Consider the following 25,692-nt stretch of genomic DNA (forward strand, 5'->3'; position numbering starts at 1 on the left):
ACATTTTCCCATGAGTGAGTGGTTAGGGTTTGGATTAGGGTTAAGGTAGCAAACAAAACCCTCCCCCAAAACACGTATGCTACTGTTGAACACAATCCTGGTTACCAGCTTAGGGGGACTAATTCAATAACTGAAATTTCCTTCCCCTTGTGTCAGCATTTCCTTTATAGTGCTGTGTGAGTTCACCATACGCTGAGTAGGCTACAGGAAGTAGCATTGCAACCCAAAATAATACACAAGAAGGTCTCTGCATAGGGCATAACACCTCATTTGAATACCAACAAAATATGAAATAAATTGCTATTCAACCCATTGTCAATGAAGGTACATCATGGCCTTTTTATCATAACTGGATTATCATCAAGACGAATCCATGAAAGAAATTGAAAAAACACACATGGCTTTTTTGGTAGCCATATATATATATATAATATATATCCACACTCGTACCACACATTTCACAAAGTTCAAGATATTTCACAACAACAGCACCAAAGAGCTTTGATTGATTTATCACCCCCCTCTTTTACATTCATTCATTCATTATTTTGCAGATATACTAATCATCTATTAATTACAGACGTGAATAATTTACAATAAAATAACAATTTTAGGTACAATTCTCATTTTCTTTCTTTTCTTTTCTACTACAGTAATTTCACTCAGTCACCTCATGCTCATTTCCCTCCAAACCTTCCGCCATGGTGACTGATCTTAAAACATTTCACATGAGAAAAGTTATTGTCTTAAAGATTGAAAAACCTTCTGCACCGTTTTCAATCATGTTGCATCAAGCTCAATTCTGTATATCCAACTATGCAAGCAGCTTTCTGAAGTTGAAAAGCTTTCCCAGAACCCTTTCCTCCATCGTCTCTTTTCCCCACCCCACATTCCCAAGCTTCACTCCAACTCTTATCTGTACATGTAAATCTGGACTACCACTCTAATATTATTAAAATCACAGACGAAAAAGTGGAATACTGCATCTTTAAAACATGAAAGTCACAAATTTAGACTGTGTTAAAAATCATATTGGGAAAACCCTCACAGAACCATTTAGAAAACAACTAACACAGAACCATTTAACTATGACAACATTTTTCTTTAGTTTGTTTTGGGCCAAAAATAAAAACAAATACAAACTGGTATAAAAGACTGTTATTGTAGCTTTATATTGGAAAACTGCATATGTAAATGGCATTTGCATGTTAAATACCTGTGTTCCTCATAAGTATCTGCAAATGGAAAAAGAGACCTGCGATATTTACGTAAACAGAAATGTCATATTTGACAAAGGGCCGAATTAACTCCAAGTTCACCAGGCCGTCCTGAACTGACTGTCTGTCACCTGAATTGCACAAGCTGTAGTGCTTGATAACTCTAAGTCTACACACTGTGACACAAGTCTACCCAAAACAAGTAAATAATAAAACACAAAATCGAAAAAGGTACCATCATGTTACACCCTTGGCCAACCACTCAAAAGCTTTGTATGTAATGTGTCAATTACCTCCAGTAGCTAAACATTTGTGATGTGTTACCCAAACATAAACAGACTCATTTCCTGTGCTTTTTTTGGGATTACTATTGCAGATAAATAAATGTGAGAAAATGTGGCAAAAAAATTAAATGCTGCTCCTTAGTAATCTCATGGATATTTGTTCCTCTGATCATTTGTATTGAAATTCAGAACTTGGAGATTCAATTTTAATTTAGTGCATAAGTAAGAATGAAAATGTATACATGTGTATGTTTTTGTTTTCCTCCCTCTGAGAGGCATCAAATGTTCAGTTGGATTTACATGAACAACAACCACAACACAAACAGGACAGAAGAGGGTGAAACAAACAAACTAAACCAAGACAATAAAAAACAAGGAGAACAACAAAACAAATCAAAATCCTTTGAGAAACATCATTCCAAAACGTTTTTGTCCACACTCTCCTTGCCATTGGTCCGTGAGTAAGGTTCAAAAGCAGAAGAGCTCAGATAGCGGGCAGACAGTTCCTGCAGGTTCCCGGCCAGGGAGCCGGCCATGGAGAGCGGGTTGGAGGACATGCGGGTGGCCACGCTGCCAAGCAGAGAGGGCATGGGGAAGCTGAACAGGCCGTGAGCTGATGGGGAGCTCTGGAGGCCTGCCACCGTCCCTGAGCTCGTCACTATAGGTAGAGGGGGACTGCCGCCGGCCGTCCCAGAGCTGGCACCACTGCTGCTGCTGCTGCTTCCGTTGCTGGCCATGCCCATGGAGGGTCCTCGCAGGGCGGCACCCAGGGTGCCGTTGCCACAGTGCTGCAGGAGCCCCGGCAGGCCTGGTGGCGTGAGGAGCCGGCCCTGCTCCAGAAGTCTCAATACACTGCAGGTGGCCGCCGTCTCCGACACCACCGAGCGCAGCTCTGAATCTTTGCCCTGGTCCTTCTTCTGCTTCGTGCGTCGGTTCTGGAACCAAACTTTAACCTTGAGGGGAGGACAAAAAACCGCTCCAAAATCAGCCAGAAAATAAGCAGTAGAGACCTTCAGCAACAGGGCCTATTTGCAAAAGCCAAATTAATATACTTTGGTTAATATGTATTATTTTCTAATATCTGTAGGCATTTACTGCAACACCAATGTTTGCAGAAAATGACTGAATAATTTGGATTGTTGTAAATAATTACTAATTCCCTTGTGATCTCAGTATAGGTCACTTTGATGTCCACATGAATTGAATTGAGATAGTAATAACATTGGTAGCACGATCAGGGACTTAGACCAGGGGGCCCGGCTTCTACCCCTTGACAGATTTAGTAGCTAATTTACAAAAATACGGATTAAATCAAAACCTAATGCCTTATAAATATTTACATATCAATGTCACATTAATGGATGTTATCAGAGTCACACATATACAATACAGTACTGTTTGGTCTAAACTGGTCTAAACTTGAACAAAACTTTCTGTAACGGAAGGCATAAATTACTTTATAACATATTTTTCTTCTAGTGAAATGCAGACTGTAAGATAAAGTAGCTAGAAATTTATAAAATGTATTTCCATGACCTTAGACATTTTATGAAAATTAAAAATAATTAATGAACTCAAAGACATGAAAGTAACAAAAGCAGGGTCAGATAGTAATGAGTATATATGTATGTGTGGTTGAAGTATACTGTAACAAGGACATGAGTATAACAAAGTAAAGTGTGCATACAGATAAAAATGGCTATTGTATTCCCATTCATGTGGATAAAGAAAAAACGTGTTTGTGAAGAGGCCATTTTGACGCTGAAGAAGTAATGTTACTGCATTTGTATTGCACATGTTTGATAATCATTCAACAATGAAAACAGACCTCTCTTTTCCCATTTGCATTTCATATATTTCTATTTTAAATATTCTATTCCTTTTCCAAAAAGGATAATAGGAGTTAGTATTTTTGTTGTTGTTGCAGTTTTCTTCATGTATTTCCCAACCTCTATCAAGTCTGTGGCAATTAAACCTGATTGCTTTCATACGGATCATAATTACAGTGAATGTGTCTCAATCAATGAGCCTCCAGCTACAGTACCTCAAACTGCAGCTACTTCAATCACATCTGAATAGCATGTTTTCCTCCATGTAGTTGTTGTAGATAAACAACTCAGTAATTCTCAAGGTTAGTTGGTCAATCGCAAATCTATTTTACACTCTGGAAGTAAGGAATTACATTATTACCATATTCCCTCATGTTATAAGAATATCCTAAATTATTGATGAACATCTTTTATCTGAGAGGATACATTTTCAACAAGGTCCAACGAGGGGCTCTGAAGCCAGCAACCCAAACAAAGATGATTAGGTGTGCACACTTCAGCATATGGATGTCGTTTCTTAATGTAACACCCCAAGAGTGCATTGGAACAAAATGTTAATTTCATGATGCCATCATTAGAGACCACTTCATCAACGAATGAAGGAGACATTTGAAGATTTAATGCAATCAAGGAGCATGGCGGCGTGCAACATTTAATGTTGCATGTGAAAATACATTAAGAAATGCAAGCCTATTGTCCTCCCTATGAATGGGGACCAAAGGGCTGTGTGAAGTCTAAAGCACCATTATTCCATTCTAAAAACCACCAAAGAATTCTGAATTCATTGTGTGCTGACATGGTAAACTACATGAATACTGTAGCTGAATACAAAATAAAAGCATCAAATGTATTGGTCAGGAAAACATTTATTTATCATTGTAAAATGTATGGGGAATTTCTACTTTAGTGTGTGTATGTGTGTATATATATATTATATATATATATATATATATATATATATATATATATATATATATATATATATATATATATATATATATATGTGTGTGTGTGTGTGTGTGTGTGTGTGTGTGTGTGTGAATACACAAATATAAAGTGTGTATATATATATATATATATATACACATATATATACACACACGCGCACACACACACACACACACACACACACACACACACACACACACACCCACACACACACACACACACACTAAAGTAGAAATTCCCCGAGATCAATATTAATATTTCTTGTAATGATCAGAAATGTGTGACAGAAACACGTGTCGATGCTGTGACTCAGAAAATAACATTGCATAATGCTCCAGTCTGACCTCTGTTCAAAGTCAAGCTTGTTTAGGCCCACTGAAACATTCATGAGGTACGTAATAAACATATAAGGTAAATGTGGCTGACTATGCCATTAGCCAGCTTGCAAGATAAACTAAGAAATTAAATTGTGCTACAAATATTTTGGACTAAGCTCTGAAGCAGAGAGCAAGATTTCCCTGAAGTGAAAATTATAAATTGGAGGGTGACTAAGCTTGGTATCTCGTCGAGAATGAGCAGACAAGTGCAAATACAGTTCACCCACAGTGGGCGCAGTGTGACCTTTCCCTGACCCCACAGCTTAGCATGAGGTGAAAGCACTTTTTTCTTTTTTTTAAGGCCTGTGGACAAGAAACATACTGTTTCTGCACTGAAAATGAGCCTCCTTAATGCAACAATTTAGGCTAACAAGGTTCTAGAATTTGTTGGGATAGCAGTGATATGAGATGCATAGTTCACTAGGCTAAATACAATGAAAGAGATTTGATTTGATTTGAGTTTTGTATAGGATCATAACTTAACAATACTATTGCTAGAGCTATATGATCAGTGAAGCAGTCTGCCTTTTTCTAAATGATCTTTAACTAATCAGTCAGCTAAATAAAAAATGCCAGGGTTATAGTAAAACTTGTAAAGATTGTATTGGAATGGGATATGCTTACAGAAGTATGATGGCAATATAGAAAGCATTGCGTAAGTGAGATAAGTGTGTGTAATCATACACTCTATTTTTCTCATTTGAGATAAGATTTTGAAATACATAAGGGTCGTTCCACGAATAGAGTGCCCTTTATGTCCTTGTGAGATTATCTGTGTACATTTTGATAAACGACTAAATACTCCAGTAGTAGTGTTTTCATGTTTGTCCGACTTCTAGGAAGATTGTAACCCACTTAATTTATTTTTATTTTATTTAGCTAGGCAAGTCAGTTAAGAACAAATTCTTATTTTCAATGACGGCCTAGGAACAATGGGTTAACTGCCTTGTTCAGGAGCAGAACGACAGATTTTTACCTTATCAGCTCGGGGATTTGATTTGGCAACCTTTCGGTTACTGGCCCAATGCTCTAACCACTAGGCCTCCTGCCACCCCTTAACCCCAAGATTTCGCCAAGTTTTCACCATCATTGTAAAGCCCTAGTTCTTTTGTTGCTTTGAAAAAGTAACTTCTGAAGATTATTATTTATTTATTGTGATTTAGTGATTAATATTAAACATCTAACATTGAACATCTAATAGTCAAATAATATTGTAAAAGCAGGTGAGCTGGTTCTACTCCTTTTGGCCATTTTCTGGGGTTTTGTGGTAGAAAATGAGTGCAACGAGCATAACATGTCATGCCTGTTAGACTAGATCGATAGGCTAGCTCAATTTTTTGGAAAGCTTGCATTCAATTGCCCCTCCCTGTTGTACACAACAAGCTTCCATTTCCCCTGTCTCAAGGGGAGTTATGGCTGACTTAAGATGAAATCGTCAACTTTGTTACGGTCAACCCTGTTACGGTCAGTCCTATTACTTTAATTGCCACTTTTATAGTCTTTTTTTATTTTACTTAACCTCTTGACATGGGAAAACATTTTTTATTAAGTTGAACAAGTGCTCTTTATGAAAGAATGTTAAAATGGGGTGAAAATAACAGTTATTTTTTACAAATTTACACTACCCAAAATGCACTCTATTCGTGGAATGACCCATAACATATCTATGATAACACAGAATGTGGATTTGGTATTTATTTACTGATGGCCAGAGTGAAATAGGTACATGTATTGTGTTGCTTGAATTTACCTGCGTTTCAGATAGATTTAGCTGGCGGGCCAGTTCTGTCCGTTCCCTCCCAACCACATACTGGCACCTCTGGAACTCCATCTCCAGACGATAGAGTTGCTCTGCAGTGAAAGAGGTCCGGGTTCGTTTGGGACGGTCCAAATCCAGTCCCTTTGGCAGAATGATCTCTCGGATAGACCCTTTCGCATCTACAAAAAAGAAGTGACCATTGAAGTTTTGTCAATGATAACTATATTCAAAATGTAGAAACACTTTTGGCTCATCATTATCACAACATCAGAATGACCATTCTTCATTTTTAGTAATGTGTGTAGGCCTTCTGTTGTCCATGAAATGACCGATTACCGTCAATGAAAGACTTAGGTCTTGTTGCAGTGCACGGCATAAAGCTATATGAAGATATCGAGGATGATTTCATGTTTGCAAAATTGAAAAATTAACCATCCAGGTAAGCACATGAATATGGTGCGTTATTTATATGAATGCATCACCTGCACAACATCAACCACAGTAATATGCATAACTTAAATGAATCCACTGACATTTTCCCAGCCAACTAGTGTACTTTCCAAACATACTAGGGAATAACCTCAACCACATTAAAAGCAGTCAAAAATAACAATTAATGTATTTGAAAAAGTACCGTTTACAGAAGAAAGTTGATCAAAAATACAAAACAAATACAAAATACAATGATACATTTTTTTTTTCATTGTGATCATTTCCTTTGGTCAACCCATTTAATTGCATCAATACTCCAGTCTAGATTATCATATTTTAGCATCTCAATCAGTACTCTCTCCTAAATAGTAAACTAACCTCAAAATAGTTGTTTTCCCTATAGTTTTCTACAATCAAAATGTAATGTGTAATTAAAAAGTTGTACATTTTTCATGTAAACGGAAAATAATTAAAGGATATACCTTTAGATAATGTGATATTAATTGTATAACTGTACGAGCTTTTAATGACTTAATAAAAAGAGAGAAATGAGGAAAGATAATAAGGAAAAGGTTTTTTCTTAACAATTTACTCAATGAACTAAAAGGAATTATTACTTTTTAAATTGTGATTATTTCTCCCATCATCTAAAAGCAGCAAAAGATAACCTGAAAGCATAAACATTTATGTTTGAATTTAGTTGTCATTTCGTTGCTAAATTATTTCCATAACAATTAGCAAGGATATATTCATGTTTTCAAACAAACAGTCTCCATGTTTGACCAACTGTGTTAAACAGATTAAATAAATGATGTGTGCTTATTCTGCTACAATTTAGCCCTGAGGTCAGATGACACTCAGTAAGAGTACTTAAACAACATAACAATTAACTAATTTCTTTGTATTAACTGCATATGAAATACCTTATATTATTTAGAACAAGATGATGTAAGCAAATGCATTTTACGTCCATTATTATTACTTATTCATCATCTGTTTCAGAATAAGATAAGATAGTGAAAACCTGTTTATCTTATGATTTGAAACTTCTGTGAATATTGCTTTCAAATGAAATAGTATTTTCATGGAGAGAGATTATATAAAGTAGCATGAAATTCATTCTTAATTTTAAAACCAAATGTACAGTACTTAATATCTTAAATAGATGTGATTCTAGAAGTGTGCTGTATAATTCAATTTCAGAAGAAACAAAATTGTTGTGAATGCAAACCATTTTGATAGGAGTATATCACAGGGGTAAAATTCGTAACATTCAAAATTCATAAAAATGTGCAGATAGTACATTTTTACAAAAGTGCAAAAAAAATGTATGTTTGTATTTACTTTAAATTCAAAATGGTTTAAGAAAAAAGCCAAAAATACTTTTACAATGACTAAAACTACCATGAGACAGATAAGAGTGGGGGTGTGTGTTTTTTATTTTTTTCTTCTTTTGCATAATGTTGCACTCTCACCCGAGAATGCCCCGGAAGCTGCAAAAGGGACTATAGCGCATTGTTAACTGATAGTGCCTAATATCCTGTGCTTTTTCTGAAAATGAACGAGTGATAAAAACAACAAAATAAACCAAATAGCACTCGGGAGAAATTTGCTGCTTTGTGTCAAATATATAAAGTCGAATGAATAAGTTTAACGATTCTAATGGTTGAAAAATGTTTGCGATCCAATAGCTCAAATATATTGTACATACAGTATACAAACAGAGCATTTGGTTGGGGACAATGTAGCAGTATGTCTGTGAAACCAAAAGCTATTTCTATGCTTCTTGAGTCTACACAAAGCCAATACCAGAATCCCATATCCAAAACACCCGTCTGGCAATTCAGCATATCTCACATAGCAAATGATCTTATTTCATCCTGTGGATACATATAAAGTAAAGCAATGAGCAAACAGAGTCCATACACTGCAACAGGAGTAAATATGAGTGGAAATCCTCTCACCTCGGACAAGTATTCTCCGGCAGTAGTCCGGGTCCCCCGTGCTCCCCCGGTTTTTCTCACAGCTTTCCACCGTCCCAGATGGCGAGAAGGACTCCTGCTGATCCTTTAGGAAGGTTTTGGAAAGGTTTCCCTGGGAATCCTTGCCGTCTTTCCCATCCTTTATGCCGTTCTTCAGCCCCATCCCTGGTTCAGGCTCTTGGTTGTATCTGACCTCCATACTAACTTATCCTCTTCAATGTTTCTTTCTTTTTTTCCTTTGTCAGGTGAAAAAAACTGTGATTACAGAGAGTATTGCACGTTGTGTTGTCTCAACAGAGTGGCTTTGTTTTAAAACAGCACCTTTTAGACCAGAGAGTCACCTACCTAATGTTCGGGGAACGCTTGCCTCACCTGCCAAGGTGCCCTATTATCGTTGTCCAACTCACTTGCCCAATGATCATGGACTTATCACTGAAACTCAACAGCTTTGTTACATACACATCAGGCTGATAGATGATCTCCAAATAATCAGAGCCATGGACCGACGCACGCTCACTGTTTCAATTGATTACGGTAATTTTGCTGCCTCCACATTTGCGTAGCCTCATGAATACACTAAATTGTTTGGGAAATATATCAGGTCCTAATGGAGGGGTTTGCTCGCTCCGTCCCTCTCTGTCAGCCAGCTCTCAGCCAGGGAATCAAGAGAAATGATTGGTCTCACTTTGCAAAAAAGCCTTCCAGAGCACACAGACACAATCACAGGGGTACGACACTTCCAGAAAAGTTCCCAGGCACTTCATTCTTCGATCCCCAAAACATGGCCAGCCATTTTCAACATTTCTCCGTTGTGGGTTGTCTGGCCACGATGGCTAACTTTAATCGCATTTACTGTGTCTTTCGCCAATGATCGTCCCTCTGCAACATACAGCTCTCACCGCTATAGTGCTATCCCAGGCGAGTGGGAGGGAGAGAGGGATAGAGAGAGAGAGAGAGAGAGATATAGAGAGAGAGAGAGAGAGAGAGAAAGTGAGAGCGAGATGAGAGATAGAGAACAAGAGAGAACGATGAGAACGAGAGAGACTGAGATAGAGAGAATAAAGGCGAGGCGGAGAGACAGAGAATACAGAAAAAAGTGAATCCACCCCAATTTAAATTTGTACTGGCCACGACAGCTGATTCACAAAAATCACACGGCTCTGCTTCACAGGAACCGTGTTAAAGTTTCCTGTGTTGACTCACGTCACTCAGCACGACAAACAACAGCACGAAGAGTAGCCCACAGGTCCTTGTCATTAACGCTGCGTCGCCACCATTCATATATATGCACCACAGAAGCAGTCTGTTGCACTAATACAATCTTAACCTGCACGATCTGAAAAACACAAAAATGGGACAAAACTTGTCATTAGTGCCTACACTAACACCCCTGGAACGGCCCTCCTCTCCAGCACTCTCCTTCCACCCCGCTACCCACCCACCAACTTTTAGATATTTTCATTGTCAGAGCAACAATATCTCAGGGAACAGCAGTTGCCAGTAATCCAATAAGACCATTGATTAGGCTACAATGATTCAATTCAAACCAATGGCCTTGTGCAAGGAACATTCTCCGGCCCTTCTCGTCACCTTGTGGGGCCAGAAGCCCTCTTCAAGCTGCCCCCCTCCCTGAACACCATTCATTCCTTTATGGGAAACAGAGAGGAAAAGGAGTGAAAGATGGCAATTATCTAATTGGACTATTAACAAACAATTCTGTGAGTGTGGCTGCCAGGCAGCAAACTTGGGGTGGGTTTAAGGGCCGCATGTTGGACTAACTTTATTCACTGAGTGTTTGGGGGCGGCTGGTTGGAGTGGAGAAGGAGCGATTGTTAAATAAAGGTAAAAGGGGGCTAAAAAGAAAGCGACTGAAGGGGACTTCTGCTTCTCAAGCTGTGTTGCTGAGCTTCAGCCTGAGAAACAGCTTGTACACGCAGCACTGTGGCCTCTCAGGTTCCAACAATGGCTCATCTTGTAAAATCCGGTCCTCAATGGCCAGTTCTACATCAATATTGCAAAGACAGTACCGCAGAACAGTATGAATATAATGTTAAAATGCAAAATCCATGTTAAAGACCGGAAAATAGTATGCACCTTAAACCTTGTGAGTATTCGAAAATCAATGGGTGGGCTTGTTGGGAAATTAAATGCTCTATTTTTTGCCTTAGCATCTTGCATGTCTTTTCACAGGCTTCACAGCTAGTTTCCCAATTAATTCCAATGTTTTCATCACAATGTGTTTGTTGTGTTTCTCATTTTTAATTATGAGCTCACTTGAAAGCTTTGCATACATCAAACAAGGTAGTAAAAGAGCACAGCAGTAACAGTAGCTCTGTACCTGTGTAGTAATGTTGTAATTACTATAGTAACAACATTGTATTAACATGCGGTTAATCACTTTGTAATGGTTATGGGGTTGAGCGTTCTTTGTTAGTGAAATAAGGAACAGTCAAGATACAGAAACCCTGGACCCACTCCTCCAATTGACATACCGCCCCAACAGATCCACAGATGACGCAATCTCAATTGCACTTCACACTGCCCTCTCCCACCTGGACAAGAGGGGAAATAACTATGTGAGAATGCTGTTCATAGACTACAGCTCAGCGTTCAACACTGGGGACCCTGGGACTGAACACCTCCCTCTGTAACTGGATCCTGGACTTCCTCACGGGATGGCCCAAAGTGGTGAGTGTAGGCAACAACGCCTCCGCCATGCTGACCCTCAACACGAAGCCTCTCAAGGGTGTGTGCTTAGTCTCCTCCTGTACTCCCTGTTCACCCGCGACTACATGGCCACGCACGACTCCAACCACATCATAAAGTTAGCTGACAGTAGATAGATAGACTGGTAGATCACCGACGGTGATGAGACAGCCTACAGGGAGGAGGTCAGAGACTTGGCAGTGTGGTGCCATGACAACAACCTCTCCCTCAGAGGTAGCAAAGCGCTAAAGAGGGTGGTGCGACGGCCAGGGGCCTAGCTCCCTGCCATCCAGGACCTCTATATCAGGCCGTGTCAGAGGAAGTCCCAAAGAATTGTCAAAGACTCAATCAGATTTCAATAACTAAATTGCTGGTACTAACATGGTTATTACACAAGTATAATAGCAAGTTTATGTAAATTGTTACCAGAAAGAGCAAGTACGCTAATACTGGTCAAAGTGCGACTGGTTGAGCTGCGGGTACTAAATGGGCATAGCCTTGCCCAGTATCAGTCCTGGCAGAGCAGTGTGCCCTTGGATCAGATGGCAAAAGCAAAACGAATACACTTAGAGGCTGCACCCCATGGTGCTGCAGCTTTAGTCAGACTTTCCACTCTATCCAAAAAAGAAGGTTACATCACTCCCAATAATGGGCATGAGACATAACAGTCTGAGTAACAGTAACATTTTGCAACAGAAATAGCACTCTCCTTTAGCATTATCCTCCTACAAATACAGTGGTGTCCGTAAGAATCATAGATAAAATAATTTATGGTGGGAAAAAAAACTAAGGGAGAGAAACGTTTGTAGACTTACAATTACTTACTCTGCTTGTAAGAAGCAATTGGTTATAAGATTGTCAAAGTTCTGTGGGTTGAATTTGTTTATCTTAAGAGAAGTACATTGTGGTACACATTATTCACGTATGTACAGTTGAAGTCAGAAGTTTACATACACTTAGGTTGGAGTCATTAAAACTCGTTTTTCAACCACTCCACACATTTCTTGTTAACAAACTATAGTTTTGGCAATTTGGTTAGGACATTACTTTGTGCATGACACAAGTAATTTTTCCAACAATTGTTTACAGACAGATTATTTCACTTATAATTCACTGTATCACAATTCCAGTGGGTCAGAAGTTTACATACACTAAGGTGACTGTGCCTTTAAACAGCTTGGAAAATTCCAGAAAATGATGTCATGACTTTAGAAGCTTCTGATAGGCTAATTGACATCATTTGAGTCAATTGGAGGTGTACCTGTGGATGTATTTCAAGGCCTACCTTCAAACTCAGTGCCTCTTTGCTTGACATCATGGGAAAATCAAAAGAACTCAGCCAAGAAAATTGTAGACCTCCACAAGTCTGGTTCATCCTTGGGAGCAATTTCCAAACGCCTGAAGGTACCACGTTCATCTGTACAAACAATAGTACGCAAGTATAAACACCATGGGACCACGTAGCCGTCATACCCCTCAGGAAGGAGATGCGTTCTGTCTCCTAGAGATGAACGTACTTTTGTGTGAAACGTGCAAATCAATCCCAGAACAACAGCAAAGGACCTTGTGAAGATGCTGGAGGAAACCGGTACAAAAGTATCTATATCCACAGTAAAACGAGTCCTATATTTCGACATAACCTGAAAGGCTGCTCAGCAAGGAAGAAGCCACAGCTTCAAAACTGCCATAAAAAAGCCAGACTACGGTTTGCAACTGCACATGGGGACAAAGATTGTACTTTTTGGAGAAATGTGCTCTTGTCTGATGAAACAACAATAGAACTGTTTGGCCATAATGACCATTGTTATGTTTGGCGGAAAAAGGGTGAGGCTTGCAAGCCCGAAGACCACCATCCCAACTGTGAAGCACGGGGGTGGCAGCATCATCTTATGGTGGTGCTTTGCTGCAGGAGGGACTGGTGCACTTCACAAAATAGATGGCATCATGAGGTAGGAAAATTATGTGGATATATTGAAGCAACATCTCAAGACATCAGTCAGTAAGTTAAAGTTTGGTCGCAAATGGGTCTTCCAAATGGGCAATGACCCCAAGCACACTCGCAAAGTTGATGGCTTAAGGACAACAAAGTCAAGGTATTGGAGTGGCCATCACAAAGCCCTGACCTCAATCCTATAGAAAATTTGTGGGGAGAACTGAAAAAGTGTGTGCGAGCAAGGAGGCCTACAATCCTGACACAGTTACACTAGCTCTGTCAAGAGGAATGGGCCAAAATTCACCCAACTTTATGTGGGAAGCTTGTGGAAGGCTCCCTGAAACGTTTGACCCAAGTTAAACAATTTAAAGGCAATGCTACCAAATACTAATTGAGCGTATGTAAACTTCTGGCCCACTGGGAATGTGATGAAAGAAATAAAAGCTGAAATAAATAATTCTCTCTACTATTATTCTGACATTTCACATTCTTAAAATGAAGTTGTGATCCTAACTGTCCTAAAACAGGGAATTTTTACTAGGATTAAATGTCAGGAATTGTGAAAAACTGAGTTTAAATGTATTTGGCTAAGGTGTATGTAAACTTTCGACTTCAACTGTATGTATAGCTCTATGGCAGATGATAGGGAAACTACCCCTAATCTTTCCCTTAACTTTCTTCACCAGTATCCCACTTACCACTATCCTATCATATAATATGCATCTGTAGTTCATTCAAAACCTCTTTCAGAACACCTAACAGCAGCAGCCCCCAATGACATATTGGTCATCATGGGTGGGCTAGCGACTGTTTACAGAAACGGCCAAGTGCAAGCAGGGCCACTACCACTACCAGTTCTAGTAATGCCATAAAACATTCATCATGATCACAGCCAGCATGATTGGTGGGAAGGTTCAGTATCAGAGCCTCGCTCCTTCAGTGTGATTGTGTGTGTATAGTGTAATGGATTGGGAAACAGAGAGAGGACATTTCAATATCCTTCCAACAATCAAGGCAGGAAACCAGAGGTTTGCTCTAAACACATTTAATGCCTGGATAGAAATGTGTTTTACAAACAGACGCCCAGAAATCAAATAGGCCTTCAGGTAAAATATAAATTGGTTCAATGGTGTGGCTTGACATTTGTAGCTATCATTTGTAGCTATCTATTGTAATTCCTTTATGCTGCCTAAGCAAAGGTACTGCTGGCATTAGTGAAGAACCTGCTCAGTCAACAGGGAGAACCTGAGAACTCTCTTGTTGTAGGTCATTCATGCCTAATTACCAAGCTTCCCAGTGTTTTCTGTGGGTAATGTTACTTGGCACTCACTAACAAAGCTTCTAATAGTAGATAACTTGCTACCAGGGGATAGACCTTGGCAAGTCTTAAATTTTTTTTCAAAATGTTACATTCAAGGTAAATGCACGTATTTAAAGAGTTTTACGTTTGCAATTAGCATGATTATGTCCTGCACAGTAGTGAAGCCAACTGTTTTCCAAACTGAACTCTGTAGTAAGGAGCTTATTCTACATAGGTACCTAGGGGACTGCACAGGGAGCTGAGATGGAGAGTCTTGTGTGGGGGTTTACAGCATAGCACAAGCTCTCATTTTTATCCTGCTTTGACATTTATTTTTTCTTGTCAAAACCCTTGAGGCTTTACATTGGAGTGCTTTTGGTTACAAGTGATATTTTGAAAATAAACTTGCCTCCCAATTATACTCAACATTTTGAGACATGGGTTTGCACTTGTACTGAGGTTTAACAATGACCAATTGTGACAAGTGAGCTAATAATTGGGATGAATGAGTTTGTATTGGGTTCAGGTGGAAGTGCCATATGTTCTTAAAGGTCCTAGCTGCACCAAAAGAAACTCTGTTGTTTTCAAAGAGTGGGGTGGGAGCTAATCTTATGCCCTTTCTCAATCAACAGGTTATAAAGACGAAGTACTGTAGACTTACCGAATCCTAACGTATACTACACTGAACACTGAAATGTTGCCTGTAAATGAAATGAGAGAAAGAAAGAACTTGATTTTTAACGTCTTGTTGTACTGCTGTTTCATTTAACAAGGCCTAAATAAATGATGCCTTCATATCAAGAAACAGAAATGAGGCAACATAATCATAACCAATTCATATTCCACCAAAGCTTTACCATGAGACCTGTTCTCCCCTCTATGAGCTCAGTGAGGGGGAGGGAGAGGACGAGGAACAAAAGCCAGCAAGAGGGAGAGTGAGGGGAATATTTTAATAGGTTCAGTCTTAGCACCTTTTTTTCTTCTATCTAGTACCTTAAAGGGTTCTTCGGCTGTCCCCATAGGAGAAACCTCTTAAAGAACCATTTTTGGTTGCTGGTAGAACCTTTTTGGTTTGCATGTAGAACCCTTTTTACAGAGGGTTCTACATGGAGCCCAAAAGGGTTCTACCTGGAACCGAAAAGGATTCTCCTATTGGGACAGTCGAAGAACCCTTTTCGTACCCTTTTTTTCTAAGAGTGTAGGCGCTCATCACACACCAGGCCTGTCCCTATGTAGTGACTGTTCCACAACTGTACATTGCGTAATAGGTACAACTCACAGCAGGAGTAATCCTCTGTAATTCTCTATCACGTAATACAGTTAAGATGAGGTTAAACGGAGAGCACCACAGCCTCCCCCACTCGGCCTCCCATGTTTCCAAACACTCACAAAGATTTACCCCAAAAATCCATCTGTGCGCCTGAAATGACATCTATTGTTGGGTGGGAAAATGTATCTATTTTAAAAGCCTTTATGGCGCTTTTCATCAAGACTGTCATCCTTAGTCTAAAGCTATACAGTGACTGACAATGGCACATAAGTGTTCCAGAGATACAAAGGAACAGCTCAAATTACACCTGTAGCAATTACTACACCGATAAATTATACAGGACAAAGAGTGCTATCTAGAACTCCTCGGGAATACTGTCGAAAAATCTAAGGCCCATACTTGCTTCATCATAGCTTTTAAGCAGTCTGGTAATGTAAAAAATGTATTGTATTTTAAATAGTAGATTAGTGCATGCACACTTTAATGTCTTCTTTCTTTATATATATACCAGCCTCCTGACTATTCAGAATATCCAGAATATTGAAAGATACCCCTGTCAATGTAAAATATTTATATTTTCAAATCAATTAGAGATAAATGGTATCATTTTTTTGTTATTCTCCTGGCTACACTTCATTGTACAATACGATCAATTAAACTGTGGGCCTAATCATCCTGATGTGGAGTGATGTAACACAACGGTTTTAAAGACCACAGCACAATTGGTTCAACACAAAGATATCATAGGAAGGTAGGCAGACAATACCCTCAGGGTGAAAACAAGGTGTCATTTTGTATTTCCCTCACCATCTTGTGACCAACGGCATGAGTGTTCACATGGTGGCCTGAGATGCCTTCATCCAGACAGAACATGAGAACTGTACTGTATGTGATTAATAACACACAATGAATATGAAATCTGAATGAATTCAGACTTAAAGGGCACACTGTAGTCTTGTAATGTGGAGTTAGAAGTGCAATGGTGGTCTAATTAAGCAATAAGGCCTGAGGAGGTGGGTTATATGGCCATTGTACCACGGCTAAGGGCTGTTCTTGCGCACAACGGAATGCCGAGTGAATGGTCACAGCCCTTAGCCGTGGTATATTGGCCATATATCACAAACCCGAGGTGCCTTATTGCTATTATCAACGTAATTAGAGGAGTAAAAATGCATGTTTTGTCATACCCGTAGTATACGGTCTGATATACCACGGCTGTCAGCCAATCAGAATTCAGTGCTCGAAACACACAGTTTATAATGAAACATATCCTCAATAATCAAACAGCATTCTATCTGGATCTGTAGCCATATGCGATCATTCAGTCTGCAAGGAAAATCAATACCTTCATAAGTAGCCTACTTCTTCAATAAACAAACCAATGCAGTGAACCTGCACAACAATGAAGTCTGCACAACAATGACTACCTGGATGAATACAGCTCTTTTCAAATATGTCCCCATTACCCTGTGTTTAGTCTTTCTGTATGGGGGTGATATTCTTGTCAAGTGCATGGCCTGATCTTCCTCATCAGAAAGGATATGTGCTCTTTTTATTGTAGGCTCCTGAGGCCCAGATCGGGGGGGGGGGGGGGGGGGGGGGGGGACATCTATTTTGATACAGTCAGGAAAAACAGAATCTTACCAACATTGGCAATCATTGGAAGAGGGAAAGGGATTATTGTGCTGAGAGTGATCAATAACTTGATAAGCATTATAGATGTGAAGTACCATATACTTTAAAGAAATAAATACAGTACATTCAATTTCGTGTGTACATTTGCTCCACATGGCATCAATAAAAAGTTATGCATAGTGGTTATGCATACAGTAAAATTTGGACCTGTGAATCATTTAAGAGCAAGCACTTCAAATAAAGCATATAAAAACACATTTCATGCACTGAGTCCAGATTGCTTTCATGAAAGGAATAAGAAAAGTAGCATCTATATATGTCCGAGATGACTAAATATATTTATGTTCATGTTTAGTTAAATTCATTCATATCATGTTCAAATAGCATAAAACAATTCATATAACTATTATCTTACTGTAATTGTAACATTTTGTGCATACATTTTTTTTTACAGGAGAAAACATTCAGCATTTGAAGAACGATTAATTATGTATGCTTGCATACAGTATTCAACAGCTGCAACTATGAAATGTGATAATCTTGACATTGTCAACTTCATTCAACTTCAACGTAGCCGGCATTTGGACAAAGGTGTGCAGAGGCTTATTAGCTTAGCTATGAGATTTTGGGTGTTGGGCCTCATTACAGTATCTTATACAGCCACAATAACATCAATATGAAAACTATAAGCATCTCATGTTTGTGACTACTAGCCTGAATAATTCAACATTTAAAAAATGTAGATTTGAATATTTCCTGTGCACATAGATTGAGTTGTATGGTGCAGCCAGCCACATTTAAGTCTATTGATGACTACCCCCTCCCCCAACTGCCCTCCAGCCCCCCGCCCCTGAGAGTGTCCCACTTTAGCTTGGTATCAGCATTTCGTCCTCAAAGCTCTGCTTATAGGAATATCCTAAAGACTCCAATCTGTTTGCAAGGTATTTAAACTCGTCTGGCAGCCTCTTACACATTAGAGCTGTCCCCTGTTCCTAAAATGAGTTCAACGGGTAAATTAGGGGGAAGAACTAATTATATTTAATCAGACTCTGATTTGGGAATTAAAGAGGTCTGGTTGTGGGCTATTTTGAGATTAGAGTTTTAACTGGCATGTCTAATTTAGAACAACAAATGCGAAAGATAAATTGATGATAACTGTAACGCCATTAAAATGCTCTGACATAGACCACTGTGAATGGTAGACCACTGTGAAAGTGAGAAAATGACATCCAAACTGGACTTCTTTTAGGGTAGAATACCCAAAATGCTCTCCACTGCCCCGTATCCCCAAAGAGTTGACGTATATAACAGTTACTAACATGCCAACTGATGGAGCATGTTTAGGCGACTAATGGTCAATCAGACTATTTTACATGTTGATTATGGTATTTTTACTGCCTGGGTATACAAAACAGCTCAAATTGAATGTTTTTTTTTTCTTCTTTTTTTAAGAAGTAAGGTGAGCCGTAAACAAACCATGACAAAGACCAAACAGAGAGGTGATCAAGGACAGACGATAAAATATGGCCATGGGTTTCAATAAGCTGCAGCCTCCTCAGTTGATTACTGAGACTGGAGGTCTCTAACTATTGAGGCTCTACCGCCCTCATGTGGCCATCCCCATGCCCTGTAGTGATAATTATGAGTATAGGTGGGGGTGGGGGTATCAGAAACAGATTGTGAACAAAGATAAGTGTAATACCAATTATTTACAGATTATTTCGTGTTTACAGATTAGTAGTAAAAACAGAGTTGTCAATTCCTCCGTCTGTGACTCGAAAAACATGAAAGCCACTTGTTTTGGTATACAACTAAGGGGCGGAGCTAGGAATATGTAACCCCTCTTAAAATATCAAAAACAGTGTTCTAGATGCAAGGACTGGCAGTCCATGACATCCAAGAGACAGTTTAACCATATATTGAAGGTATACAATGTTTGTTTACATTCTTGTTGTTTGTAAACAATGGAGTACTAAAACCTTTTTAGCCAATCGCAACCACAGGACAGAACTGCACTCAGATGTGCGTTAGAATGTTACTATTTTGGAATATTGTAACACAATCATTGATTGTGCTTTGTAGTACACCTATTTGTTTTATTTTAGCACACAATCGTATCCAGAGCAACTAACAGTATTTTTTATTTTAATTGAACCTTTATTTAACTTGGCAAGCCAGTTAAGAACAAATTCTTATTTACAATGACGGCCTACCCCGGACAAACCCTTATCCGGACGACGCTGGGCCAATTGCGCGCCACCCTATGAGACTCCCAATCTGGAATTGAACCAGGGTCTGTACTGACGACCCCTAGCACTAAGATGCTGTGCCTTGGACCGCTGCGCCACTCGGGAGTGCATGCATTTTAATACTTTTTCCGTACTGGTCCCCCGTGGGAATCGAACCTACAACCCTGGCTCTTCCAACTGAGCTACACGGGACTAACCCTCAGCAGATCAGTCGATTTCATGTCATAATGAGACTACAATTAAACTAAAACACTCCTGAGTCCCGCCGTTTGGACCTATCAGGAACATTGGAAGTCACAAGTTTGGTAATTATGCGGCGTTCATGCGCTATCGGAGTTATTGCAAGCTCCTAGTTCCCAGTGGGAAGTTTCACTTGAATGACCCTCCAAGTCGGAATTTACAAGTGGGAAACTCAGACAAAATGTTGTTACCCAAGTTGCAGAGTTGTGATGTCTCACCACTGACCAAAACAAATATTTTTTTTCCCATTACAACCTTATCACTATGTATAATGTAGCTAGTTTGACCATATTGCCAATGCTAACCAAGCGAGCTTACTTTATTATTAGCAATGCTAGCTTATCAAGCTAAATAAAATCTTAATGGTTGAAGAATTTTTCCCGACTTCAAAAGCACTTGAACACAATCATGTCGGATTTATCACTTCCCACTTTCCCATTTCCCACGAGCATGTGAAGCCTATTGCCGCAGGAAGTAGGGGGGCTTAGGGTGCTGCAGCACCCCCTGAAAAATCATAATTAAAAAACAAATGTATTTATTTCTATTGATTTGTTCTTTTATATACATGAAAGTAGTGCACTGGGCCTTTACTATTCCTGTATTAGCGGTCCTATATAGCCATCTGTAGAGGGACCCAGCATTGTTTTTATGTGCATTTTCCTGCCAGTGGTGTTTCCACCAAACAGACACCAAACATAGGATTTTCATGTGTTTAATCAACTTGGACTCATAGTAAATGAAAATCCGGGACACTCAATTTAGTATGATATGTTATGTTTGGTATGGTAGGTATTAATTTGTGGATGTTCATTATCCATTTCGTATGATATGTTAGGAATTGCAATTCATATGATACCGGTATGTTACAAATTTGCAATACGTATATGTTACAAATTCCAATTTGTTGTGGCTAGTGTTGGCTAGGTGACTAATGCTAACTTTAGCTAGGTGGCTAACGTTAGCTAGGCTAGGGGTTAGGGTTAGGAGTTAAGGAATAGGGGTTAAGGTTAGGAGTTAGGTTAAAGGATTAAGGTTATGTTAGGGTTAGGGGAAGGGTTTGGGGAAGTAGTTGGAAAGTAGCAAGGGAGTAAATGTTATTTATACTGAACAAAAATATAAACGCAACATGTAAAGTGTTGGTCCCCATGTTTCATGAGCTGAAATAAAAAATTATCCATAAGTACAAAAGGCCCCCAAAAAAATGCTACGCCAGCCCAGGGCCTTTACATCCGGCTTCTTCACCTGCGGGATGTTCTGAGATGAGCCACCCGGATAGCTGATGAAACTGTGGGTTTGCACAATCGAAGAATTTCTGCACAAACCTCAGGGAAACTCATCTACGTTCTCGCCGTCCTCACCAGGGTCTTGACCTGACTGCAGTTTGGCGTCGTAACCTACTTCAGTGGGCAAATGCTCACCTTCGATGGCCACTGGCACGCGGAGAAGTGTGCTCTTCACAGATGAATCCCGGTTTCAACTGTACCGGGCAGATGGCAGACAGCGCGTGGGTGAGCGGTTTGCTGATGTCAACGTTGTTAACAGAGTGTCCCATGGTGGCGATGGGGTTAAGGTATGGGCAGGCATAAGCTACGGAACAATTTGAATGCACAGAGATACCGTGACGAGATCCTGAGGCCCATTGTCGTGCCATTCTTCCATCGCCATGACCTCATGTTTCAGCATGATAATGCATGGCCCCATGTCGCAAGGATTTGTACACAATTCCCAGTTCTTCCATTACCTGCATACTCACCAGACATGTCACCCATTGAGCATGTTTGGGATGCTCTGGATCGATGTGAATAATTTAAATTGACTGATTTCCTTATCTGAACTATAACTTAGTAAAATCTTTGAAATTGTTGCATGTTGCGTTTATATTTTTGTTCAGTATAATTTTTTTGACCTCTCTGAAATGAAAATGGATGCCGCTCCTTCTTGCAAAATAGGATTAGGGTTACCTAAACCGTCCCTAAAAGCTTGACATTTAAAAAAAAAAGTGACCCTCCCCTATACCCAAAATAATAATTACAACAAAATGGATAGCAGAGAACATGTCTGCTGTTTACCCTCACTTCTTGGACAGACCGAAGCCTTAGATATTCAGTTTTAGGAACTGTTCGTCGTCCTGTAAGCACTACATGGCATCGCACACGGCTGCGGGCCAGAAGGTTGTGGTTTCGCAGATCACCGTGGACAAGAGTAGATGTGGATAGATCTCCTTTTTATAAAAGCATTGCATGAATCTATCATCGTTTTTGCAGGTCTGATTAAAAAAAATGTGGCTTTTCCAAACGTTTCATGCAATTCTACGTAGTTTTACATATTAGCACCATTTTTTTTAATACCACTCAAATTACAGAAATTTACAGGCTAAGAATGATAAGAATGATAAGATAAACACATGCCTATCATATTTCTCCAATGCCAAATCAGTGTGTCCTGTTTGAAAATAATTCAATCTGAGACGTCATTAGAAATCTGAGCATGGTACCTTTCCACCCCAGTCAGAGTAGGCCTACCGAAACAGAAAAATGTAAGCTTTAACTGCTGGCTACTCTTCTTCCGTGGCTTAAGTCAATGAGAGAAGGACACAAGTGTGGGGCGGGGGCGCGCGGGGGTCCCCCTCCCAAAAAAAGGAACTCAGTCCGTCTTTCAACTTACTCTTCAAAATTGTAATAGTAGAATGCATAAGGTGTAATTTTGAAATTGGGTAGTGCATCATCTGTTTTCCTCTTGTCATGTCAGTCATTCCATACCTTAGAGAGCACTTTAGACCTTGTCAGAAATGTCCAGTTCAACTAGCCCATGTCAGCTAATGTTTTTTTGCTATTTTGTACTAATGTTTGAGTCACTCAAATATCACATGAATACACATTAGACATGGCAAAATGTATAGAATTGCAAGAAAATGAGCTGTGTGTGTGTGTGGGGGGGGGGGGGGGGGGCACAGGGGGGGGGGCACAGGATATTCCCCAATGCAGGAAGGGGGGCCTGAGTGAAAGGGCCTGAGTGAAAGGTTTGGGAACCCCTGTTCTATTGTACAGAGTGAATAGCTTAATCAATTGATAGTGACAGAATTAGATTACTTCCCAAGCAAAGTACATTTTTTCTCTCCTCAGCTGTAGGTTGTAGCTCAGCCTCTGAATGAAAAACAAATGAAACAATGATATCCTCATATGCAATGGAGTTATGCCTTTCCCAGGTATTTTACAGCTTGTTTCCAGCATAAAGCATCGCGGACCAAAGCGCTGTTATGGATCACTTTATATAATCGGATCCGTTTTATTTTCTTCAAAATCTTAAGCTAACAAGGGGTATGCGTGTGCTTTTTGCCATTTTCTTGGCATACCCTCTCAATTCGAGTCTTGGTTTTAACTTAACCTACCTCCGTGTCAGTGAAGGGCTGTTATTTAAAAAGTGCACGGTGGGTGGAGGAATTGACTGACAAACAGTTGCGACCCGTCATTTAGGGCAGGTGGGGCAACAGGCTTGCCTGTTTTGCATGTTATTTTGGGATTAATACATGTCACATATCAGTTTGCAAAGAAATGTAAAAATATATATAATTGAGTTAATAAAGCCGCATACAAACATGGTCTTTATGGGGGTCACCTTGGGGTCATGATAGGAGCTGCACCAAATGATTGATGTATTATAATAATTGATTATGCTTATGTTGTATTAATAGAAGGGGAAGGGCTATAAGACCCTCCCCCACTACATTTATAGGGTCCTGGACCACAGATTAGCAATATATGCATTATAAGGTTTAATACTGTTCCACAGTTCTTTTCTAGTCTCTGCCTCTTTTATAAGAAACGGTCTGAGCAGATGTGTGAGCCATTGCAGTCAAACCTGGGTGTCTGTGAGAAAGCGCCTCAAGGCTAAAAGAGATACATAGACACAGACCCCTGCATGGGGAGTAAATAGATAAGAAACAAGTCAGACACACCACTGTAAGCCACACGGGAATGGAAAATTACTGCTGAGCCCTTAGAAAACACTGGACTATTGTTTTCTCCTGCAAGTTTGTATAACTGTATATGCATGGGCTTGGTCTCATGAGTAGAAGGTGTTGACATAGGCAGTTACATCACTAGGGGTTGACTGCAAACATATTAAAGCAACTTTGACCTTTTTTATTTTGCAGAACTTACTCTGAGACATATGCGCTGTGTTTCCATTGTCAACTTCTGTCTGCAATTGCATTAATAAAGGTTTAATTGATTTACTTAAAGAAGATATTGTCTGATTGCTGATTTCACCAATAAGCATAATGATTGACAAAGAACAAGAAATCTACCCCAACAGTCTCTTTTTTGTTTTGAGTAAGGGAGCTTCAAAATGCAGGTGTTTCAACCTAGCTCAGTGCTTTCTGTGGTGGTGGGGCAAGCCAGCAGAAAATACGGAGCGTTGCGCCGTGATTGGCTCAGCGTTCTGTCAGTCATGAGGACCCTACGTCACCACCAAGTCTAAGGGTAGAGCTCGAAAATTCTAGCCCCTTGGGTGCTGCCATAGAGTTACATTAGAAGTGCCCATCCAAGGAGGCTCAAGGTCATTTGCCACAGATAAAATGACGTCAAATCACGTTATATCTACAGTAGCTTTGATTGGGCTGATCATGTCAACATCATACCTTCAAAATCTTAGCTAGCAGCCAACATCATGAATCAAGTTCACAATTTACTGGCAAATCCTTTTTCATCCTTGTCATATGAAGAGAAATAATGAAGAGAAATGATAAACTCAGCAAAAAAAGAAACGCTACCTTCCCAAATGCATAGTGCCAACTGTAAAGTTTGGTGGAGGAGAAATAATGGTCTGGGGCTGTTTTTCATGGTTCGGGTTAGGCCCCTTAGTTCCAGTGAAGGAAAATCTTAACGCTACAGCATACAATGACATTCTAGACGATTCTGTGCTTCCTACTTTGTGGCAACAGTTTGGGGAATGCCCTTTCCTGTTTCAGCATAACAATGCCCCCGTGCACAAAGTGAGGTCCATACAGAAATGGTTTGTCGTGATCGGTGTGGAAGAACTTGTTTTTACATGTTATTTACATGTTGGGCTCCCGAGTGGCGCAGCAGTCTAAGGCACTGCATCTCAGTGCTAGAGGCATCACTTCAGACCCTGGTTTGATTCCAGGCTGTATCACAACCGGCTGTGATTGGGAGTCCCATATGGCAGCGCACAATTGGCCTAGTGTCGTATAGGTTAGGCTTTGGCCGGGGTAGGCCGTCATTGTGAATTAAATAAAGGTTAAAAAATTAATAAAAAACTTGACTGATATGCACAGAACCCTGACCTCAACCCCATTGAATGCCTTTAGGATGAATTGGAACTCCGACTGCGAGCCAGGCCTAATCGCCCAACATCAGTGCCCAACCTTAATAATTCTCTTGTGACTGGATGGAAGCAAGTGCCGCAGCAATGTTCCAACATCTAGTGGAGAGCCTTCCCAGAAGAGTGGAGGCTGTTATATCTGTTGACCAGATCCATATTAATGCCCATGATTTTGAAATGAGATGTTC

General features: G+C 39.8%; 1 protein-coding gene across 1 annotated transcript; it reads right to left on the reverse strand.

Moving 5' to 3' along the window:
* Window positions 1-312: 312 nt before the first annotated feature.
* On the reverse strand, window positions 313-10,298 carry vax1 (ventral anterior homeobox 1). The gene is made up of 3 exons (XM_014154474.3): window positions 8,811-10,298; window positions 6,406-6,593; window positions 313-2,454 (listed from the first exon to the last, which is right to left on the reverse strand). The coding sequence occupies exons 1-3, from the start codon at window positions 9,025-9,027 to the stop codon at window positions 1,915-1,917; spliced, it is 945 nt and encodes a 314-aa protein (XP_014009949.2). The 5' UTR covers window positions 9,028-10,298; the 3' UTR covers window positions 313-1,914.
* Window positions 10,299-25,692: the final 15,394 nt, after the last annotated feature.

The sequence above is a fragment of the Salmo salar genome, chromosome 18 (genome assembly GCF_965601325.2).
Source record: "Salmo salar chromosome 18, fSalSal1, whole genome shotgun sequence".
Classification (NCBI taxonomy): Eukaryota; Metazoa; Chordata; class Actinopteri; order Salmoniformes; family Salmonidae; genus Salmo; species Salmo salar.

Bases quoted from the DNA above. Each gene is read 5' to 3' on its own strand.
- vax1 (XM_014154474.3), bottom strand. From the start codon at position 9,027: ATGGAGGTCAGATACAACCAAGAGCCTGAACCAGGGATGGGGCTGAAG. The intron at 6,594-8,810 runs GTGAGAGGATTT...TCTTTTTTGTAG, and splicing joins CCGGAGAATACTTGTCCGAG to ATGCGAAAGGGTCTATCCGA. The intron at 2,455-6,405 runs GTAAATTCAAGC...CCTCCCCTCAAG, and splicing joins TAAATCTATCTGAAACGCAG to GTTAAAGTTTGGTTCCAGAA.